This window comes from Penicillium maclennaniae (assembly GCF_028827695.1).
Source record: "Penicillium maclennaniae strain IBT 15551 chromosome Unknown utg000004l:1.0-3007600.0:1.0-3009580.0, whole genome shotgun sequence".
Lineage (NCBI taxonomy): Eukaryota > Fungi > Ascomycota > Eurotiomycetes > Eurotiales > Aspergillaceae > Penicillium > Penicillium maclennaniae.
In genome coordinates, this window is record NW_026623216.1 from 1,336,556 (window position 1) to 1,357,422 (window position 20,867).

The following is a 20,867-nucleotide window of genomic DNA, read 5'->3' on the forward strand; positions in this document are numbered from 1 at the left end:
GAACATCCGACCGCCTTTCGGGGAGGCATCAACAGTCGCCCGACTCAAACCAGACCGCAAAAACCCTCAGGCATCATGGAGAATCTCGATAATATTTTGGATGGCACGCTGGACCTTCCGTACCCAGCTGCCACCAAGCAGGTGGCTGGAATAGTCAATGGAGTCAAAACAGATGTCATGGTCATCAAATTCTCCGACAAGATAATGGTGACCATCTCGCAAGAAGGACGACTTGCTCACTGGGTTTGTCAAGAGTTTCGGCTACATGGCTACGACTGCTAACAGCGTAACAGTTGCATGTACCAATGGCGAATCAAAACCCAGGCACCGAAGGTGCGCACACTTTCTCCGAAGGTGGAGAGGACAGTCTTCTACCCCTCAGCGGCCTGACAGCGACCTCTCTTTTGGGTGGTTACGCTTCTGGTCAAGATACAGTTGGCCAATTACTTGCTAGACAAATTGCCAATTCCATTGCTATCAAATCTCCCAATGAGAAAAGACTGCTTGTGGTGGGTCTAGGACTTCGACCCAGTGATGCCGATCGAGATGCTTTCTTTGCTATCAATGATCTTGTCTTGCAATGCATATGATTCGGACACCAGGAAATGTGTCTTGACCAAGATACTCGATGAAGCCCTTTGCATTCGTCGGAGGTTCCTGCAATCAGCCAATGATGAATCATGAACGCCGGCTTTTAAGGGCGCGACCTCGAAGACGTACCGAGTCATCAGCATTACAGCAAGGCAGTCGACAATATTTCCATCCCTTTCTGGCACTTTCCAATGCAGAGAAATTATTGTGCCCATTGGCTTGAAGCCGGAACGCGCACAAGCAGATCCAGTGCGTAGCCATCTACGCAGGGAAGTGATATCTGCCATACCAAGCCAATGATCTGATTGAACACTGCTAGATCTGGCATTTAACATTGCATAGGCTGATCGTGCTGAAAGCATTTGCTTCTTATATCCAGTGATACCTATCTATTCAAACGAATCCAATGCTTTTGATGACTTATGATTATGGATATTCTTATTCACGGTGGTTTGACTTTCAAAGAAACAAAGACCTGAGATCACCGATTTAAAACCTCGAATTCAATCATATCAGGCGCTGAACAGATCCTTGTTCCCAGCTACCCATTTCTCAAACCCTGTAGCAGGTACCCCAGTGTAAAGCTGTACATTCTGAACTCCCTCCTCATAACGAACATGCGGAAAATTGGCACCCTTATCACTTCCGAATCTCTGTACCATATGTTCCGCCAGCGGCTTAGGCATACCATGACTGAGGTGCTGCTCTATAGCCTCCTCTGCACTGATAGTAGTGATCTTGACAGTCTTGCCCAAAACTTTAGCAATAGTGTGAACAGCATCTGACATTGAGATGATCTTAGGACCATAGACATAGACCTTTCGGTGTCCATTCTTTGGTCCCTTGGCAAAAATAATTCCACAGATCCGACCCATATCAATAGGCGTGACACAATCGAGCCCATAGTTTGGTGCATAAAGCTTTACCTCTCCGGCCGCGATCCCGCTCTTGTGGTGCAACATATTCGTGGCGAAACCTCCGGGGCGCACGGCGACGTAGTTCTCTGGACCGAAGACTTCATCGAGGTTGATTTCCACCTGCGCGTGCATGTAAGGGATGAGATCACTGGGAACGAAGTCCTTGAGCTCGCCGGAGACAGTGTAGCTGCTAAGAAGGACGACGAACTCGATACCAGAGGATTTCAAGGCCTCAAGAGTGGATTTCATATGATCTGAAGAACCGAAGGCGACGTAGATGAAGGCGCGCTTGGCTGCAGATTTCTTGACGGCCGCAGCGACGGAATCGGCGTCCATCAGGTCAGCTTGGACTCTCTCGAAACCGCCGGCCTGCTCTTGCCCCGGACTCAGACCAGGAATGGTCTTCTTCGGGTCGCGCATGGCGAGGACCACCTTCGCTCCATGCTCTTGGGCGGTGCGCGCTGCAACGGAACCGATGTTGCCCGTTGGCCCAAACACAATGACGGTCGACATGATGTTGATTATGGAATAAAACTTTATTTTATGAAATTGTTTGATCAAGATAAATTATGTAGATTTAGTAAACAGAGGATTGCTTTTATAAGTACGAGATGCAGTGATCAATCTTGTATCTCCCGCCTCGGGCTTTAGCTAACTCCGTGCGCGACCCCAACCGCAGTCCACGTATCTCCGCTGGGAACAGACAAGAGAACCTCTACTAGGGTCTTGGACAGCTGCTCATCGTCTTTTCATGCGAAGAGGGGCCAAGGCGATACAACAATGTGCCAAAGCCAAGGCCATCAAATCCGCCTGAATTAGGACCATAATTGCCACCACCCCCCTCAACACCGTCAGTCGAGTTACCATTCACCCAGTCACGGTACGTGTCGGTCCAAAATGAGTTAAGGCCCTTCAATTGACCAAAATGAGCTGACAGTAACTCGGCGCCGGGGCGGACACCACCACGCGAGTCGTTGGAGATGACTGTCTGGTTGCCCTCGAAGCTGTCGTAGGTAGTATAGGGAACGTCATAGCCAACGTTGTACTTTGAAGTATACTCCGCACTGATAATTCGAATTAGTATACCTTTGGAATATACGTGGAAACTTGGCACTTACGCGTTCAGGATCTGGTTCTGGTAGGTGGCGAACATGTCATCGCCTTGGTTATACACTTGTTGTGCGATGACACCCAAAAGCATAATATCAAGCGTGGAGTGGCCCTGATCTCGGCCAGCTTCTTGGCCCTGTGTGAAGACCTTTCCGCTTTCAGGGTCGGTATAGTTGGCAACAGCGAAGAGCGGCAGTGCACCATTTGAAGGCCCAGTACGAAAGTAGTTGACAGCATTGTCAAACATAGTCTGATTGTCGGTGAAGATGCCGATAGCAATGAGTGAAGCAATATTACACAGGTCCCAGTTGGCCCAATAGTGGTAATCACCTGCCCCATTGTGGTCTTTCAGAAACATGTTGTTCATGGAGGCGAATACAATGGTCAACATGGTCCCGGTCGCCATCTTGTTGGTGTTGTCCCAGCCAGCATAGTCTCTCATGAGCTCAGCGGCATTGGCCAGCTGATACCAATAGAGTCCAGAAGCGAGAAATTTGTCGCTGGTGCCGTCGATGGTCGTCAGGGTCGTGGCCCAGGAACTGAGGACGTTGACTGCGGCGTCGGCATAGCTCGTGTCGTTGGAGACTCTCCAGCGAACAGCGAGTTGGTATGCAGCCGCGGCATCTTTGTAGAGATTTGAGTAATTCTCACTGTTCACCCCGTTGTAGCCTCGGTATACGGTTTCTCAGGGAGTTGGTGGGTAAGAAGACTGGGCATTAGGGCTTTCAGGCAAGACGGTCCAGGTAGTATTCCATGGCTCGGCGCCATTGGCCACATGGGTAGTTATGCGCTCGAAATCTTGGATCGTATGAAGCGCGCCAGGATGAACGAAGGCAGCGGTAGCAACCGAGAAGGCGAGAAGGTAAGCGAGCAAAGGCATAAATGAGATACAAAAAGAGCGACTTGAAGTATGTTCATGAGCGCTTGATGGGCATCCTTAAGAGCTTTATGATCTGGACGGGATCGTATACGAGATCATGAAACCATAGTTCGCTTTAGCGATAAACTAGCAGTGGAGAAGTAACTGTCAAAGTGCGCAAATGATCGTCACATATCAGTGAGTGGGGATAAAATTGTTTCATGTTGATAGGGGAAGGGGTGGAAAGTTCAGAACTGCCGGGCCGTGGCCTCCCAAGAGTCAAGTTATCGAAGATTGAGCTGTTGAGCGAAGAACTATCTGGATAGATTTCGGGAAAGGCATTGCAGAGGATCTCTTCCTAATTAATATTGCCGATTGTCGCTTCAAAGCGCCTACCAGCCAATACAAACACCACGGCTACTGTCTGGCAGAGAGATTGCCTCGTCGGGGTTAGCGTTGGGGCACGGGAATGACGCGCGCTCCATCTACTTTCCAATGGAATTGGATCCCAGTTTTGGCAGCTGTCGGGCTGAAAGCTTAAGATATACTTTCATAGGGGGTATCCAGATGAGACACAAAAATATCAACCCATTGCACGTTTTGCTTTGTTTGCATTCTTGTCCGCCAGAAGTGCTTTCATTGCCACAAGTTTATCCGCCGCATGTATCAAACTCCCGAGAGCTTCAAATAGGCATGAAAGTCTGGTTGTGGTCAAACAGTACTTTAGACAATTTCCTCTAGATCAAGCGGCTAAGCAGGAAATTTAAAAAAAAAAAAAATTACCGAAGAAACTTGAAATACACGAGCTCGCGCCCGCTGGGCTGTTTGTCAGGCGGGCTTCCTTGATCAATCCTTGGGTGCAAAAGCAAGGCTATTTGCTGCTTGAACAATGAATAGGGTCCCTCCTTCAAAATTTTGTCATTTTGTCAACATACAAATCAAGCTTTTCTAGCATATCGCGTACAGCTTCTAGCATAATTGATGTGAAACGCAGGATAGCTGAGCTTTGGCCCACGGTGCTTTTATGCAGCCCTCTGAGCAAACTTTGCCTGTTTTCATAATAACGCTTCGGGCAGCGTGCACCATTAGATGTGTTGAATTTACAGACGGGAATAGTCTTGGAAGTATTGTGAAATCTGGACAAGAAATTGATACATGTCCAGCAAACAGGGGAAAAAACCCAAAAGGTGCCTAGAGGCCCGCCGAAAGCCAGCCTTCCAATCTTATCCAGATTCAAAAAAATTTACTAAGTGATATGATTGAGAGTCCGACAGATTCCCGCGGTATTCTACTTGATGTCTTACCAACCTATTTGGATTGTTGGATTCTATTTTCGAAAAAAACCAGAGAGACGAAAATTGAGAAGAAAAGAGAGGCAAGCTATGAATGTAAAAGCAAGGAATTGAAATGTGTCCGGCGGGTTCAATCTGCATTCGCGAATTTGTCCTTTCTTTTCATGCTCTCGCAGGCTCTCCAAATCAAATTTATCCAGGCTTGGCCCTGGAATCTGATCAAAGCTGATGTCAATGAAGCCCTTATGACAGAAGTCTAGCATACTCAATCCAGTTCTGCTGAATGGGCCGATTCTGAAGCCGTCATCTCTCCCCCTTGTCAGAGTGACGAGAGCGACTGGGCATGGTGACAGTTCTCTCATCCACTTCATAATACCTATCGTCTGGGAACATAGCTGCATTCGAGTTGCTCAATCTATGTGACAATGAAAAGTCGTCTTAGAACCGGTCCACTGCTTGGCGGAATCAAACCATAGCTCAAGGCAAGTGAACTTCGGACTTTAGAGCATGTCTTTATTTCCGAGAATCGCGACTCAGCCAAGTTGGGATGGTGGATCTGTGAGCTCTGGTCCACAAATCATATGTGTTTTGTCATCAACCCCCATACGGTGTATTGGAACACTTGGAACGCCGCTTCCTTCATTCTTCAAAGCTGCCGAGGATGAAGAGGTCATGAAAAGTATAAGTAGGGGTCTGCAATTTACTTTGAGAGCTGAACTGCGAAATCTCAAACTCAACAGTTTTCCTTCTCCGCTTCCTTATCCGAAGATACTTCGAGCAAAATGAAATACGTGCAACGCGGAAGTAGCAGTCTTCGCATTGCCCCAATCGGTGTGGGATGTATGAGCTTTGGAAATCCTGAGGGTCGTTTCAAGTGGTCAATTTCGGAAGAGGAAGCACTGCCGGTCTTGAATCATTGCTACGAGGCCGGGCTGAACTTCTTCGACACCGCAAACGCTTATTCCAATGGCTTATCGGAAGTAATTCTCGGCAAGGCAATCAAGAAATACAGCTGGCGCCGCGAAAAAATTGTCATCGCAACCAAGCTATGGGCCCCTGTCGGCCGTGGTGCTGAACAGCCCATAGCCATGACCGATGACGAAGAAGACAACAGCGGCTATGTGAACCAATACGGATTGAGCCGGAAGCATATCTTTGCGAGCGTCGAGGCCAGCCTGCAGAGACTCGATCTGCCCTACGTCGATCTGCTGCAGATCCACCGATTTGACCCCAGAACTCCCGTGAAGGAGACAATGGAGGCGCTCCACGATATTGTCAAGTCCGGCAAAGTGCGCTACATCGGCGCTTCGTCGATGTGGGCTCACCAGCTCCTCGAATACCAATACACGGCTCGCATTCATGGCTGGACGGAGTTTACCTCGATGCAGAGTCTTCACAATGCTATCTACCGTGAAGAGGAGAGGGAGATGTACCCTGCATGTGCCAAAATTTGGAATGGGCGGAATTCCCTGGAGCCCTGTTGCAATGGGCTTCTTGGCTCGACCCTGGCGTGATTTCTCCAAGACAACCCGCGGAGAGGGCCAGGGCCCTGGTTTCCTAGGCCAGCCAGCGACAGAGACAGACAAGAAAATCAACGAGCAAATTGAGAAGATTGCCGAGCAGCATGGTGTGTCGATGGCGACTGTAGCAATTGCTTGGTCTCTCTCAAGGGCTTTCATTACGGCGCCGATTCTTGGAATGAGCAAGAAAGAAAGAGTTGATGAGGCAGTGAAAGCTATTTCATTCGAGCTTACTTCCGCTGAGTTGAAGAGCATTGACGACCTATACGAGCCCAAGAAGGTGCTTGGCCATCAATAAGTTTCTATACAACGAATCCGTCGCTAGAACACCTCGATGTTGAAGGTACCAATCAATGAATTGCAGATAAATTCGGGGGCCTTCTCCAGTCTGATAGGCACCGTAATATGTAACAAGTAGCAGCATAGTTGACTGATTTTCTGTCAGAAAGAAATACTTGCCTTAAGAAACCATGTACAAGGTCCATACTGAGGAGATCGAATAGTGATGATGTGGCTGGCCAAGACCCACTATGTTGAAACCTTACCACAATAGATTAGCGTCATGCAGGTTGATGACAATGGTGGGTCAAATGAACCCTTGAAAACGATGCCGCTTGGCTCTTAAAAATTAATAATCACGATTGGAATTATGTGGGACGTCGGTTCGCCTACCTTCTTACCATCCTACTCCCCTGTGAGTGCTAGTTAAATCCACAAACCACTGGCGCCCACACCTTCCTTTCATCAAGTTGCAGACAGTGCTGGATTAGGAGATTGAATGGAGTACCCTGACCAGACGGCAAGCATGGATCCATTAGTAGAAGGTCTCTCTAAGAGGCGGATCGCTTTAAGATTGTCCTCGCAGCGTCGCAGTGCGTGGCCAGACGAGGATTGGTCGGGTATCACGGATCAAAAAACTCGCCGGAGACTTCAGAATCGTCTGAACCAAAGAGCTCGACGTGAGTTCGCTATTTGTGGACACTAACCAGTGAATGTCATGTTGACCGTCTCTATAAATAGGTCTACAGAGGAAAAACCAGCCACTCCGTTCTGAAGAAGAAAATTCCAGAGAATGCCACCGTTCTTCTCTCATTTAAAAACATGAAACAGCCCCACTTATTGTTGCTCCTCAATACAATGACCAAATACTGGCAAGGCATAGTGCCATTGATGTCACACCTCTCTCTGAAGTCGAGAGCGTGCACATATTGGCATCCGATTCCCTAACGACTGAATCAACTATGGCCCGCTTAGAACGAATGGCCCTTCAATACTATACTATGGGTTCCCCGCGAACCGATCTATTACTCAACCTAGTGCAACTCAATTTCACCCGAGCCCTACTTAAAAACAAAAGAGTCCTTGGCCTCCGATCCGATCAGCTCCACGACGATGCAATCTCACCTTTCAATACCAATGGTCCGTGGCTAGATGACTCTCTTCATACCCTCCCCATACATCTTCAACCTACAATGATCCAGCGCTCTATCCCGCATCACCCTTGGTTAGACTTGCTCCCTGTTCCCAAGATGAGAGAGAATTTGATCCTCGCGGGAGAAATTGAGGAGGAGACCCAACTCTGTCTTGATATGAAGGGTAGTGGGAGTATGCGATCAGGAAGAGGTGGTATTATTGTTTGGAGTGATCCTTGGGATCCGGCGGGTGGGAAGTCACTGAGCCTTTTGCTCGTTCCTGGGGCTGGGTCATTATGAATTGTTATGATTTGGCCCATTCTACGAATCGGTGGCGAGCGAAGCGGAATGAAAAACCGCTGTTTCGAATGACTTGATTTTTGGATTAGAATAATATGCGTTGTCCGGATAGGATGTTACCACACACAAGCAGGGTCCATCTTTGAGGCCGAGAGATCATCAAACATATTGTTGTGAACACATGCACATTATCCATTCTTCTCTTGGGATACAGTAAAAGTTCTATAGCTTTTTTCTGACCCAAAGTAGTCAAAATTTCTCATGAACGACTTTGATCCCTAGATTTGCGATTAAATCACTAGTTCATGATGCACGATGAGAGCGTTCCCCGCCGCTGTATCACTGTGCACCCTAAAATTGCTTATTAGACGAGACACCTCTGTGGAGAGAGACCTAAGCGATCCGCTAAAAGCTCTATGGCCTATATTATATTCCATAGGACGAAGAACACGCCGGGGCGCGTATAGATCGAAGTCACGTGAACACATATCAACTCGATAGGGGTGGATCATTAACGTCAACATCGTACCTTTGTCGTCGACGGTGTACATCAACCCGGAAAATCGTCACGATTTGTGATATTGGGCTCAACCTAGTTGTCAGCTGGTTATACGCCCCGCTTTCCCGATTTAGCCGCGTCGCGCAAACGTGAGATGCGGGTGCACTTTCCCGCGATCATTGTTAACCTCTTCATCGTTACGATCATCCCCAACTTGTTCCCAAACCTTACTTGACTGCTCAGACTCTTTCTCTAAAGACATTCTTCACTATGGATCAGTCTGACGACGACGATGCCTTGCTGAAGGCGGCTATCACAGCCTCACTGCGTGACACTCAAGCCAACGCGAACCGAGATCGCGGCAGCCAAGATCGATCTGTAAAGGCGTCGTCTCGTGCTGCGGATGAAAAGTTTATCGATTTGACCCAGGACTCTGACGAGGAGCCTGATATCCAGGAGGTCTTTCCCAAATCCAAGTCTCTTGTGGGTTCTGACACTGATGACGGGGATTCTTCGGATGAAGAGCTTAAACTTGCAATCGCCTTATCCCTGGAAGAAGCTAATTCTAAACGTGCCACTGATACTACAGTTCCTACTGATTCTCAGAAGTCCATTGAGAAGCCCGATAAACCCTCAGAGCAACCACTGGGTATTCTTGGCATGGACCGGAAACATATGGAGAAGGAGCGTCTCGCCCGTCAACTGAAGCGCAAGGCTGACGACTTCATCCCCGCGTCTGACTACGAGAGTCGTGGACTTTCGACAAAGGCACGTAAGGCCAATCCGGTTGCTGGGCCTGAGAGTGGTGACTTGTCGCCCTTCGCAAGCTCCGCTTCGCGGGCTCTCCCAAAGCCTGAAATCTGCAATCGACCAGATTCAAATCACCCTGAATGCAGAGTGAAGCCACTTGCAAGATCCATCCCCCAGTTTCCTTTCGGAGCTGTGAAGCGAACGGCGATTGGGCACAAAGCGCGTTCCACTGACGAAATCACCATCGAAGAGGTGCTCCAGCGCGGCGAGCTCGAGTTGGCGGTCCTCAGCTCATTCTTGTGGGATATGGAATGGCTCTTCACGAAGATGGATACTTTCAACACACGGTTTATCCTGATCATGCATGCCAAGGAGGAAAGCACTGTAAGAACCATTGGAAACTCCGATAACAATCTGTTCTAGCCTGAGGATTCTGACAACGCATGCATTATTCAGAGAATTCAGTATCAGGAGGAGACTGCCTCCATGTCGAACTTGCGCCTGTGCTTTCCTCCCATGGAGGGACAAATCAACTGCATGCACTCGAAGCTCATGATGCTGTTCCACCCCACTTACATGCGGATCGCGATACCGACTGCCAACCTCACCTCAACTGACTGGGGAGAGAACAACCTGCTGGAGAACGTGAGTAAAGATTGTGGACGCTGGACTATATTTCGGAGTCTCGAATGTAACTTTTCAATGTTTCACTTGCTGACATCAAAATAGACCGTTTTCATGATTGATCTGCCGAAGAAAGGCGCCGAGTCCGGCCCTGGCAAAGACTTGAAGCCCCCGTTCTACGAGGAGCTGGTCTGTTTCCTGAAAGCAAGTACACTGCATGATAACATTATCCAGAAGTTAGAAAACTTTGACTTCAGTAAGACTGCTCGCTATGCATTCGTTCACACGATGTAAGTGTCTGTTCCCTTCAAGCTAAAATCAGTGGTCTCACAATCCACAGCGGCGGAGCCCACAACAGTGAGCAGGCATGGCGACGCACTGGCTACCCCGGTCTTGGACGTGCTGTGACAAACCTCGGTCTCCAGACAAGTGATCCCGTGGATGTGGATTATGTGGTACGTACATTTATCAAGTAACACGCCACTGGCCCTTCTGATGCAGACAGACATCCTCTGTTGGCTCACTTAACGACAACTTTGTACGCGCCATGCACTATGCCTGCAAGGGTAAGCTCTTTTTTCTTAGCCTGACACACTTACGCACCAAACTCAAAGCTATTTACAGGCGACGACGGTCTCAGCGAGTACATACTTCGGAACCAAAAGAGCCCCTTCATGGCCCAGACGGATGACAACAACCGACGGACCATGCTAGAGGCCAGCGCCCGTGATGAGTGGAAAGAGCGTGTTCGCGTCTACTTTCCGTCCGACTTGACGGTGCGAACTGCTCATGCTCATCCCCAGAACACTGCAGGGACAATTTGCTTCCAGAGAAAGTGGTGGAACGGCGCCTCCTTCCCTCGGGGTGTCCTCCGAGACTGCGAGGGTGCCAGGGATAAGAGAATACTGATGCACAACAAGGTACGATCAAGTACCTCTAGATATCCCACACAACCTCTTTTGACAAATGACTTACTCCCTAAAGCTCATCTTCGTTTGGCCTCAGAAAGACATCATCCGTGATAAAACCAAGTGTACTGCCTGGGTCTACGTCGGCAGTGCGAATTTCTCAGAGAGTGCATGGTAAGCCGGCACCTACTCGTATCACTCCAAACCAAACATAACTAAAACATGAAAGGGGCCGTCTCGTCAAGGATCGAACTACCAAAGAAGTCCGCCTGAATTGCCGCAACTGGGAATGCGGCGTCATCGTGCCCGTCATTCACCCCCATGAAGGCATTTCCCAGCCGCAAAGCACATCCGAAATGCCCGCTCAGGAACACTTAGCCGCGACCAACCATGGCAAGCAGGAGAAGAAGTTTCCCATTTCCGATATCAACGCCTTTGTCCCTGTTCCTATGAAGATTCCTGCCAAGACTTACCAGGAGAAGCCGGTGACAGTTGACACTCCGTTCGACAGGATCATGGGTTCCTCTGGAGCATCTGTTGCTGGCCCCAGTAGCAACAGCGCAAACAACAAACCGCTTGAGCCGTGGTTCTTTATGGGTTAGTGGCTCATGAAACAGATGCAGCATGTTGAGCTTGATAATCTCTCTGATGAATGATGCGGCGTGGTATGGGGGGCGGATATGTGGTACTTCTATGTGCTCGACGCTTTGTGTATTCACCTAGGCTTGGACGATACTTTATTTTCAACTGACAGTGGGAGATTTATAGTGAAAAACAAGAAACGTCTACAAAGATGAATATTTTGAAAAGTCAAGATTCAAATATCGAGGTCTAGGTAATATCTAGCTATGAACTTTTAGGCGCACTCTGATCCGCAAATCCAGAGTATCTATTTCAATGTTCTGGGCGCCTTTCTATAGGGATAATAGACCAAGCGCATTGCGCGCCACACAAATGCTCCATGTAAATGCACATTAGATAGGCCATGTCACCGAGATGACCGGAAAAGATGGCCAGACAGATGAAGAGGGGAAAAGAAAGAAGAGAAAGGAAAGAGGGCGAGACCGGGAGAAATTACTCAGATGCCTCCTTCTTCTGGAACGGCTTCTTGATAGCCTCAACGAGAAGACCACCAAGACCAAACACATATCCAATACCGAAGCTCCAGCCACGGACACGAACAGTGTAAATGAAGAAGTAAACGAGCGCCCAGTTGATAATGACGAAAGCCAAGAAAATCCCAAAGCAGCGCCACTTATCACCAGTGTGCACGTTGAGGTTGGCCATGTACTCCGCGCCAGTCGAATAAGGACAGTACTCGCAGTTGCTCGTAGCATTAGGATCACTCAGGTATCCGGCGCGAGCGATATTCTGGACAAAGTTCCCAGCGTATTGCTGACAGGTCTGACCCGGAGGCGGGTTGAAGCGTGTGTATTCTTCAGAAGCGCATTCGATCCGCACTTCCGGAAGAACGGAGGAGAGCACACCGCGCAACCACCAGGTCACGGGGTTGACGTAGTACATCCAGTATTTCCAGAAGACGGGGTAATCGGCGTAAGGGCGGACGATACCGTTGAAGAGGTTAACCATGACGAAGAAGAAGGGGAGGACGTTGGAGATGACGGTGAAGGAGGGGGCGAAGGCGCAGATCCATTGGCCCCAGGAGGCTTGGAAGAGGAAGAAAAGCATCGACATCAGGAAGACGTAGCCTGCGGATGAGGAGTCGGTGGGAAGGCCTACGGGGTAGTACCATAGAAGCCAGTAGACGAGACCGGTAATGATAGCGGCGGGAATTTCACAGACGACGTTGGCGGTACAGAAGGCGACCCAGCCGTAGATGCGGGATGGGTATTCGCGGGCTTCCCAGAGAGCGCGGTTGATGTAGAACTTGGGTACGACGGAGTTGAGGACGATCGGGGGGGATCAGGATGATCACGAAGCATGAGAACATGCGGTCTTGCATGCTGGCGACTGTGTTCGGGAGCATCCAGAAGGTGAATCCGTTGAAGATACCGATGATCACACTGACGAAGAGCTTGCCGTAGTAGTCAGGACGGGTCACGCCAGTACTGGGTGAACAGACGTCTGGTGAGAAGCTCGATCTGGACACCTGTGGGCGCCGCGAACTCGTATGTTGTGCTGCCGCTGTCCTCGATGGGAATCTTGCTGCGCTCGGTCCTGATACGTTCGATCTCTGCGAGCATGAGGCGGTTCTGTTCGGAAGAACGCCACTCTTCATTCCAATCGACCTTCTTGCCGTCGCGCTCGGTGGATTTAGCGGCAGTCTCAAGAATGAACTCGGCGACGTTCTTGTTCGGGGACAGACGAAGCCGCGGTCGGCGAAGTACTTGATTACGGCGGCACCCTCCTTGCCGACGGGGCCGAAGTAGAAGGTGTTGCCGCCGGGGTTAAGGGCCAAGATCATGTCGAATTGCTGAATGAGCATGGAAGACGGTTGATGAATGGTGCAGACGATAGCTTGGCCGGCCTGAGATAGCTTCTTCAGGAATCGAACAATGGAGAAAGCGGCTTGACTGTCGAGACCACTGGTGGGCTCGTCGAGGAAGAGAAGAAGTGATGGCTTGGCAGCCAGTTCGACACCAATTGTAACACGCTTCTTCTGCTCAACATTGAGAGAGCCGATGATGGCGTCTTGAATCTCTTCGAGTTCCAAAAGATCGATAATTCGGTTGACGTAGTCAATCTTCTCCTGGCGGGGAACGTGGCGGTCCTGACGAAGAATAGCTGAGAACTCCAAAGCCTCGCGAATTGTAGAGGTGTTGTCGTGTAGATCCATTTGCTCGCAGAAGCCAGTGCCACGTTGGAAATCAGCTCCCAGAGGGTGGCCATCGACAAGCATGTCGCCCTTGACGACGCCCATCTTCTGGCGCTGCGCCAGGGTGTTGAGCAGAGTAGTCTTACCAGCACCAGAGGCACCCATAAGAGCAATCATAACACCAGGCTTAGCGTAACCGTTGACACTGTTTAGCAGTTTGCGAGTCCCATTGCCATAGGGGACAGTGTACTCGACGTTAGACCAGGTGAAGCAGCGCTCGCTCGAAGACAATCGGTTGAAAGCGGTATCCCCCCCCTGAAGAGGGTGATTGACCGCGAGCGTTAGCGGCATTCGCGTTCAAGTCGGCGACTTTTTCCTCATCATTCTCCTTGCCAGTCTGACTAGTGATCTTCTTAGCACGCTTGGACTTCTTGAAGACCAAGGCGCCGCCGCCGCCGCCAACAAAGGAAAGGAACTCGGCAGCCCACACGGTGACTAGGATGTACAAGACAGTGAAAGCAATGACGACACCAAAGTTGCGCCAGAGGTGGTGACGAGTGAACTGGAAGTTTGCCGACAGATATTGAGTACCAGGAACCTCAGTCGCACCCAACGAGGAACCAGTCAAGGCACAACCCTGGTACTTCGGATCAACGCCGGGGCCCTGGGGAACAAGCTGCGAGGCAGCACACTGCATAGTACGGCCAGCGAATTCATTAGTCAAGACAGCCTCATAACTGTATGAGATCGGATTGACATAGAACAGCCATCCAAACCAGATAGAGTTGCCAATCAAAGTCTGCTTGGGAATCACATAGCCAACGAAGAGAATCAACAGGTTCAGCGCAATACCAGCAAATCGCACCGCATCATCGATCGACGGCGAGAGGGCAGCGAACATGCGGTACATCGAGGTGATACAAAATGTCGTCGTATACACGAAGAGGAAGTAGATGAAGAACTTGGAAGCAGTCACATCCAGACCAGTCATGAAGTAGACGATAATTGTAAAGGGAACAACCATGCAGAAGATAGCCGGGAAATCAACGACCACGCGCGCGATCGAAACAGCGGAGGGACGATAGAAAGCATAATCCCTGTGGCGAGCAACGATGCCTCTGCCAGAGACAGCAGGCATCAACTCGGTCAATTGCAACCAGCCAAGGAACAGGATAGAGAAGAACAGAGCACCACCACGCGAGAATGCACCGCTGGTGTCCAGAGCCTCTCCGTAGAACAGAGACGAGACGATGAGACCGTTGGAGACGATAATGAAGTATTTTGTGTAGAGAGAGGTCTTGTCACCCCACAGCAGCCAGAACTCGCGCTGAACGCAAGCCGCAACCTGGCGCACCAGGGAAACGGTGTAAGGAGACTTCTTGGAGACAGTCTTACTCTTGGACTGGGCGACGGTTTTCTGGAACTGGCGGGTATCTTCCAATTCGGTTTCCTGGAGACGCTTCTCATAGCTGCTGACGTCATTGGTAATGAACTTGTAGGTCTCGCTTTCCCGGAAGACGCGCTCGAGCTCTGCGGCGGTCTTGGGAGTTGAGGCCTCGCGACCAGGCTGGAATTGACGAGCGTTGGGGTCACAGAGCGAAGTCAGGAAATCGGCGGTGGTCGACTGCTCGGAGCAGTAGAATCCGAGATTGATGAAGTACTGACGCGCTTCGTTGGCGGGGCCCTGGTAAAGCATACGACCTTCGTCGATGACCAGGACCTTGTCCATGAGTTCGTAGATACTCTCACCCGCCTGGTACAGGGTGACCAGAGTGGTGCGCTTGCTGACGTCGGTCATAATTCGGAGGGACTTGGCGTAATCGAGAGCCGTGCTTGCATCTGAGACCACGTGTAGAGTTGTCCCAGCACACCACGGAGGACTTGGTGGCCAGCGTCTCGGCGATACTGACACGCTTCCGCTCACCACCGGAAACTCCGCGAACGTACTCGTTACCAACCAGAGTGTTCTTGGTGTGGCTGATACCGAACATCTTCAGCAGCGCATCAATAATGACGGGTATGCTGTCTCGATCGTGCTTGCGGGTTTTGTTGATCAGTGAGAACTTGAGAGTCTGCCAGACCGTGAGCGTCGGGAAATGCTGGTCATCCTCAGGGTTGTAGTTGACTTCGCCACGGAAGTGCTTATTTTGATCCTCTGCAGAGAGACCACCATAGCTCACCTCCCCATGGACGGCCGCAAAAGCACCACGATCATTGGCGATTGCTTTCAGGAAGGTAGTACATCCGGCACCGGGACGACCCAGCACCAGCATCATCTCACCCTCCCGGACTGTACCGCTGAAGTCGTTGATGAGGTTGCGAATCGGAGGCTTTTTGCCCACACGCGCCTGGGGCACGAATCGACAGATGAGGTTGTAAAGATCCGGGCCGAACGTGCCCACCACAGCATGCGGCAGAGTGCGCACGAACGAAGCGCCCGTCTCAATACCCTGAACGGTGAGATTCTTGAAGACGACGCCAACCTTCTTTGCAGGCTCGCCGGCGGTGGTACGGCGCTCCAGGTGGCCGCTGAGAAGGAAGTCGCCTAAGTCGAAGCCATTATCCTCATTGTCAGTAGATTCTTCATCCAGGGCCTTCTCTTCATCCTTGCGACTGGCGCGGGACTTCATGCGCTTGGCGGTGGTCGATCGAGTGCGGTGCAAGCTGAGACGGGTCAATTCCCGGCGCATCTCCTCCAAATCCTCCATCGCACGATGGCGGGAGACGGGCTCACCCGCCTCCTTCTCACCCCATCGGCCCTCGACGGTGTCATGAGAGCTATCGGTGGAGGAGCCGGTCAAGGTCGAGTCTAGGGCCTCGGTCTGGGCATTGATCTCTTCGGTCGCGACGTCATTGTGATTATCGATGACATTCTCGGGATGGGGAATTCGGTTGGTTTTTGAGCCAGAGGCCCCCGATTGAACATTTTGAACATTGGCGCTGTCGGTGCGAGATTCGTTGTGACTAGTGGTGGTATAGGTCGAGAATTCTTGGCGGGAATTCATGTTCTCGGCCTGCGCCTCCAATGCGCGATGGTCGGCGTCCATCTCGCGGGAGAGAGAGGAAGATCTACTCAGCAAAAGGCAGAGCGATTAGTGTATTATAGGAGGGGTATGTACAGGAAGACAAAAGGAAAAATTTAAAAAAAAAAAAGACAGTGCTGAACGATCATTGCAAAGGGGCAACCTTTAACCATTTAAACCGTGAGCAAAGTCCATGCCCCTTAAGTCCGAGACCCAGAACTGGATTTGTCAGTCGTGTCATGTTCCAATGATTGAGCGTAATCGTGCATCAAAAAAAAAAGGGACAGCTGTGGTGGATCGCATGAGTCAGGTTGATTCAGAGAGCGGGCCAACCCGCAGAGATTTCAACCACGGAGATATCCGGGGTTTAGCCGGTCCCTCGTCAGCGGAATATTGGATTCCTATCGACTCGCATCTCATTTGGCGAATGCGCCATGCTGATTCACCATTCGGCACGCTGCCGTCAGAGTGGATGTCGGTTCTGGAGGTGAACCCCCACTTGGTCTCGAGGAATCTATATTCCGCGTGCAGAAAATGAAGACCTTGAATAAGCCTCCTATATCCGAGCCCCACTAGGACCTGATTCATGTTCCCCTCTCGGCGACATTTTCCAGGCTGACACTGCCGATAAGCCCTGTTCATCATCTCTCGCCACACCGCTCGGCACTTGAAACGTCTCCGCCAAGACTGCTGGCTTGATGGGGACCCACTTCTCGAACATTCTTGATTCATAATGAAGTCAATCCGAGTCTCAATCATTGGCAAAGCATTCAGTGGCTTGCTTTCAAATTTGATCCCCAATCATGTTGAGGTTAATCCAACCAAATTTAGCCATTTAGACTACAGTACTCTCACAAGTCCGTTCCAGTGAATCATGTAGGCATTCAAGTCTATATCCGAAGTTGAGATCCGCAAGTCACCCATCTCTTAATTGAGTCAATTGAGCCCATCTCCAGAAGAGAAATCAAAAGTCTAAGCCCGCTCCATGCTATCTGCCGAACCGTTTGGGACGTTCGACCCCGATGGGTCCCATCCACCATCGTGGTCCAGGATCATCCCGGTAGATCGCGTCTGCGCACGTCTTTGGACCCTTGTCAATCTTCCGTATCACATGGCTCCCTTGCAGAGAGCAGTTTGCACTTTGCAGATTATCACGGACATTTGTCCGAAGCAGCTCGGGATTGACTACACGTGTTCGTGCACACGCCTCAAATACCCAATGTAGATAGAGGCACATATGCCAAAACACTAGACTCATGAAAAGGCCTCAGGTTGTAGTCCGACCGCGGTTCGAAGGTCTCATTTCGTCGTCCACGATGCGCTTCTGCAAATCTTTCTCGGGGGGGGGAGGTCTTCGAGGCAACGTTTGATACGTAGCTCCAACCAGACTGATCGAGAAGGTTCCCGACACGAAGTACTGATGTGATTCAGTTCAGTCGCAGAAAAAAACAATTACGTGAAAGAAGAGATCAAACCAATAAACGAAATTTAGATATTCCCATTCCATCGTCGAGCGTGGTCGACGAGAATTTGAAGTTATTGCAAGACGTCGAGTCAAGCCTAGCGCCTAGACCTACGTGGCGGTCGCAGGAAACGCCTCTTCCTAACTTAAGGCGGCTTTAAGCACTAGATCGCCCACATAAGACTCACTCGGGGTGGACTTTCCCCACATGGGAAATGTTTCGAGAATTGGTTCAAGTAGAGCTTATTCCTCGTTGAAAGTCTCGTGCGTCATATATTACAATATTTCCGGCATGGTCAAAAGGACAGCCTCGTAGTCAAGAATGAAACTCCATGGGCTCTTTGTTGATTGTCGCGCAATATTTTCGAATAAGCTGGATGAGACTGTACAGCCTGAGTTGTTAAACCAGCACAATTGATTCAGTACAGGTTGAATGGACATCACAAATTCGATTCTTTAGGAACGGTTCTTTAGAACTAGAAATGAAAAGTTGACAATGTATCTAAAAGTTTGTACACTAAAGTAGAGTTGTTCGATGATTGAACTCTGACTTCAATTATTTACTCTCACGGCTCTGCGATTTGCAGTTCAAGGACTGCTCTAGAGCTTTCTCTTCGCTGCGGCCTGTGCGATTCGCTTCTGGACTTCTTCTTTCGAGAGAATCTTCACTGCGTTGTTGGAGAAGACATAGCTCAGACCAGACCAAATGGTTGTGCCCGCCACAAGGTACCTAGAGGAGTCAGCCAGTGCAGGGCAAACATAAAGGCACTAGAAGAATCGAAATAAAACGAAAAGGAAAAAAAGAAAAAAAAACCAAAAACATACAACAGCAGGGATTCGCTGGTGGTCACCCACCCAACTACTAACCTGCCGGCGTGTGGCTTAAGTACGGCTGAGCGGACGGGAAGCCCTGTTCTCCACACCCTATGGTCGTATGTACTGGATACGCCACTGGAAAAACTCAAGGCGGCCCAGTCGACATAGTACATGCCATGCAAAATGCAAAGAAAAATGGGGATTGCAAAATGATGAAGGGAATCACTTACTGGAATGCAGTCATGGCCTCGCTCAAATGCCAGGCACTAATGACCGCCTCGGGGACCACGGGAAGGGCGATCGCACTGCCAACTAACACTAGCTGGAGCGCTGTATTGATTTTGGAGATCTCGGTGGGCCTGACTTCAGCCGAAGGGAGAGAGAAGTCCCAGTACCGAGCCATGGTCTTAGGCGGCGGAAGCGAGATCCAGCGGTAATAGATAGCCGAGATGGCTAGACCAACGTCTCGACCGAGAATGATAACGGCGAGCCATACTAAGTTCGCGTCAGACATTTAAACAAAATACATGTGTCCCATCTACGCATCAAATGAGCACTTACCGGGCAGAGACCCGTTGACTGCCAGGCAGGCCACTCCGACCGTCATCAACAGCTTGTCGGCCATTGGGTCGATGATCGTGCCTACGACCGTCTGTAGATGATACTTTCGGGCGATCCAGCCATCAATCAAGTCGGTGATGCCTGCATATGCGAACAGTGATAGCGCGGCAGCATGGTAGTTGTGCACGAGTAGGTACCCCACAACGGGCGCGGCGACCAGTCGGGAGAATGTGAGGATATTAGGGACTGTGTAGATATTCTCATGGCTTGATTGCAGGGGAATTTTCGAAAGAATGCGTTTTGTGGCCGAGCTCAACCTATTGCCTTTAGTCCCGGTTCTCTCGTGAACAATAATCCAATACTCACGTTTTGGAGCCCGATTCGTGGGACTCCTTTGGGTCTTCCGGCCCTTTAGATGTTGACCATCTCTTGATGAGCAGGGACGTCCTGTAGGAGGGAGCCTGACATCCCCGAATTCGTAATTGACTGAAGCACGAAAGTCAGGCCGGAACCATACAGCTAACACTCGACAACGTACCTGGTAGGTAACCGGGCTAAACCCGATGATCTAGTTAGGTTGGAGATGCACCGAGGGCGAAACGTGCCTCGAATGCACAGGGCTCCCTGCTGTTGGAGCGAAAATCGGGCATTGCCCTGGAGGACTCGGGATCCCTGGGCTGCCCGAGTTGGCAACAGTCGAATTGCAAGCATGGCGACCAAATAAAAGTAGCGTAAAGAGCAGATATGGTCAGCTGTAATATGACACGAAGTCGGTTTGGAAACGAGTGGCTCGGGTCAAAATCAATGACGGCACATCAACACATGCCCGATTGGAAAGTTGTGACACCCAACTCAGCAGACAATGATGCGTGCGACTCCCTTTCAGACTTGGCAGTTAGGGAGAAAGCAAGTAATACAATCAGTCAATTCCGATAGCTTGAAACAAAGTCCGCAATCAACAAGCAAGATCTTATATAGTACAGACAGGTACTGCGACCGGGCATTAGCGGGACATGCTTGGTACAGCAGAGCAAGTGTGATCAAACCTTCCGACAAAGACCAAAGCCGGAGACCGTGCGTAATGGGAAAACCGAGCCCGAGATGGTCTCGTGAGAGGTTGAGGCGCGGATGATTTTAAGGCCCGCGGATCATTAGTTAATCCATTCCCCGGACGTGCCACATCGCCGATCAAATATCGTCCCAACTTCTTCGACAACTCGGGTTGTGAAGAAAAGAAAATATAAGAAATGACGTGTTCTACCTTGAGACTAATACTTGACTCTGCTAACCACAGATACAGCATAGCATCTGAAAAATGAGTCACCTTGGTAGTCCGTCATCCCCCATTCACCTGACAGCCGCATACACATGACGATCCGCCTGATAGATGGCTTCATCAGCTTGGTTATAGTCATGGAATTCCCACCAATTTGTAAAACCTCTTGGC

The 20,867-nt window shown here is 50.1% G+C and overlaps 7 protein-coding genes across 7 annotated transcripts; 3 read left to right on the forward strand and 4 right to left on the reverse strand.

The window, feature by feature from the left end:
• Positions 1-75: 75 nt before the first annotated feature.
• On the forward strand, positions 76-590 carry N7477_004677 (uncharacterized protein; the record flags this gene model as incomplete). The annotated part of the gene is made up of 2 exons (XM_056966340.1): positions 76-243; positions 294-590. 2 exons carry the CDS (start codon positions 76-78, stop codon positions 588-590), a joined length of 465 nt encoding a protein of 154 aa, XP_056823121.1.
• A 513-nt stretch (positions 591-1,103) lies between these two features.
• N7477_004678 (NmrA-like family protein) lies at positions 1,104-2,021 on the reverse strand (the record flags this gene model as incomplete). Its single annotated transcript, XM_056966341.1, has 1 exon — positions 1,104-2,021. The coding sequence occupies one exon, from the start codon at positions 2,019-2,021 to the stop codon at positions 1,104-1,106; it is 918 nt and encodes a 305-aa protein (XP_056823122.1).
• Positions 2,022-2,226: 205 nt separating this feature from the next.
• Positions 2,227-3,498, reverse strand: N7477_004679 (putative GPI anchored protein; the record flags this gene model as incomplete). Its single annotated transcript, XM_056966342.1, has 3 exons — positions 2,227-2,572; positions 2,627-3,268; positions 3,329-3,498. 3 exons carry the CDS (start codon positions 3,496-3,498, stop codon positions 2,227-2,229), a joined length of 1,158 nt encoding a protein of 385 aa, XP_056823123.1.
• Positions 3,499-5,551: 2,053 nt separating this feature from the next.
• Positions 5,552-6,587, forward strand: N7477_004680 (aldo/keto reductase; the record flags this gene model as incomplete). Its single annotated transcript, XM_056966343.1, has 2 exons — positions 5,552-6,198; positions 6,245-6,587. The coding sequence occupies 2 exons, from the start codon at positions 5,552-5,554 to the stop codon at positions 6,585-6,587; spliced, it is 990 nt and encodes a 329-aa protein (XP_056823124.1).
• A 2,183-nt stretch (positions 6,588-8,770) lies between these two features.
• N7477_004681 (uncharacterized protein) lies at positions 8,771-11,384 on the forward strand (the record flags this gene model as incomplete). The annotated part of the gene is made up of 8 exons (XM_056966344.1): positions 8,771-9,634; positions 9,674-9,895; positions 9,980-10,164; positions 10,215-10,329; positions 10,380-10,440; positions 10,499-10,794; positions 10,859-10,956; positions 11,012-11,384. The coding sequence occupies 8 exons, from the start codon at positions 8,771-8,773 to the stop codon at positions 11,382-11,384; spliced, it is 2,214 nt and encodes a 737-aa protein (XP_056823125.1).
• A 472-nt stretch (positions 11,385-11,856) lies between these two features.
• Positions 11,857-16,605, reverse strand: atrF (ABC drug exporter AtrF; the record flags this gene model as incomplete). The annotated part of the gene is made up of 6 exons (XM_056966345.1): positions 11,857-12,669; positions 12,719-12,851; positions 12,910-13,046; positions 13,109-13,873; positions 13,929-15,397; positions 15,483-16,605. 6 exons carry the CDS (start codon positions 16,603-16,605, stop codon positions 11,857-11,859), a joined length of 4,440 nt encoding a protein of 1,479 aa, XP_056823126.1.
• A 2,038-nt stretch (positions 16,606-18,643) lies between these two features.
• On the reverse strand, positions 18,644-20,131 carry N7477_004683 (cardiolipin synthase; the record flags this gene model as incomplete). Its single annotated transcript, XM_056966346.1, has 5 exons — positions 18,644-18,773; positions 19,090-19,354; positions 19,421-19,737; positions 19,787-19,906; positions 19,959-20,131. 5 exons carry the CDS (start codon positions 20,129-20,131, stop codon positions 18,644-18,646), a joined length of 1,005 nt encoding a protein of 334 aa, XP_056823127.1.
• Positions 20,132-20,867: the final 736 nt, after the last annotated feature.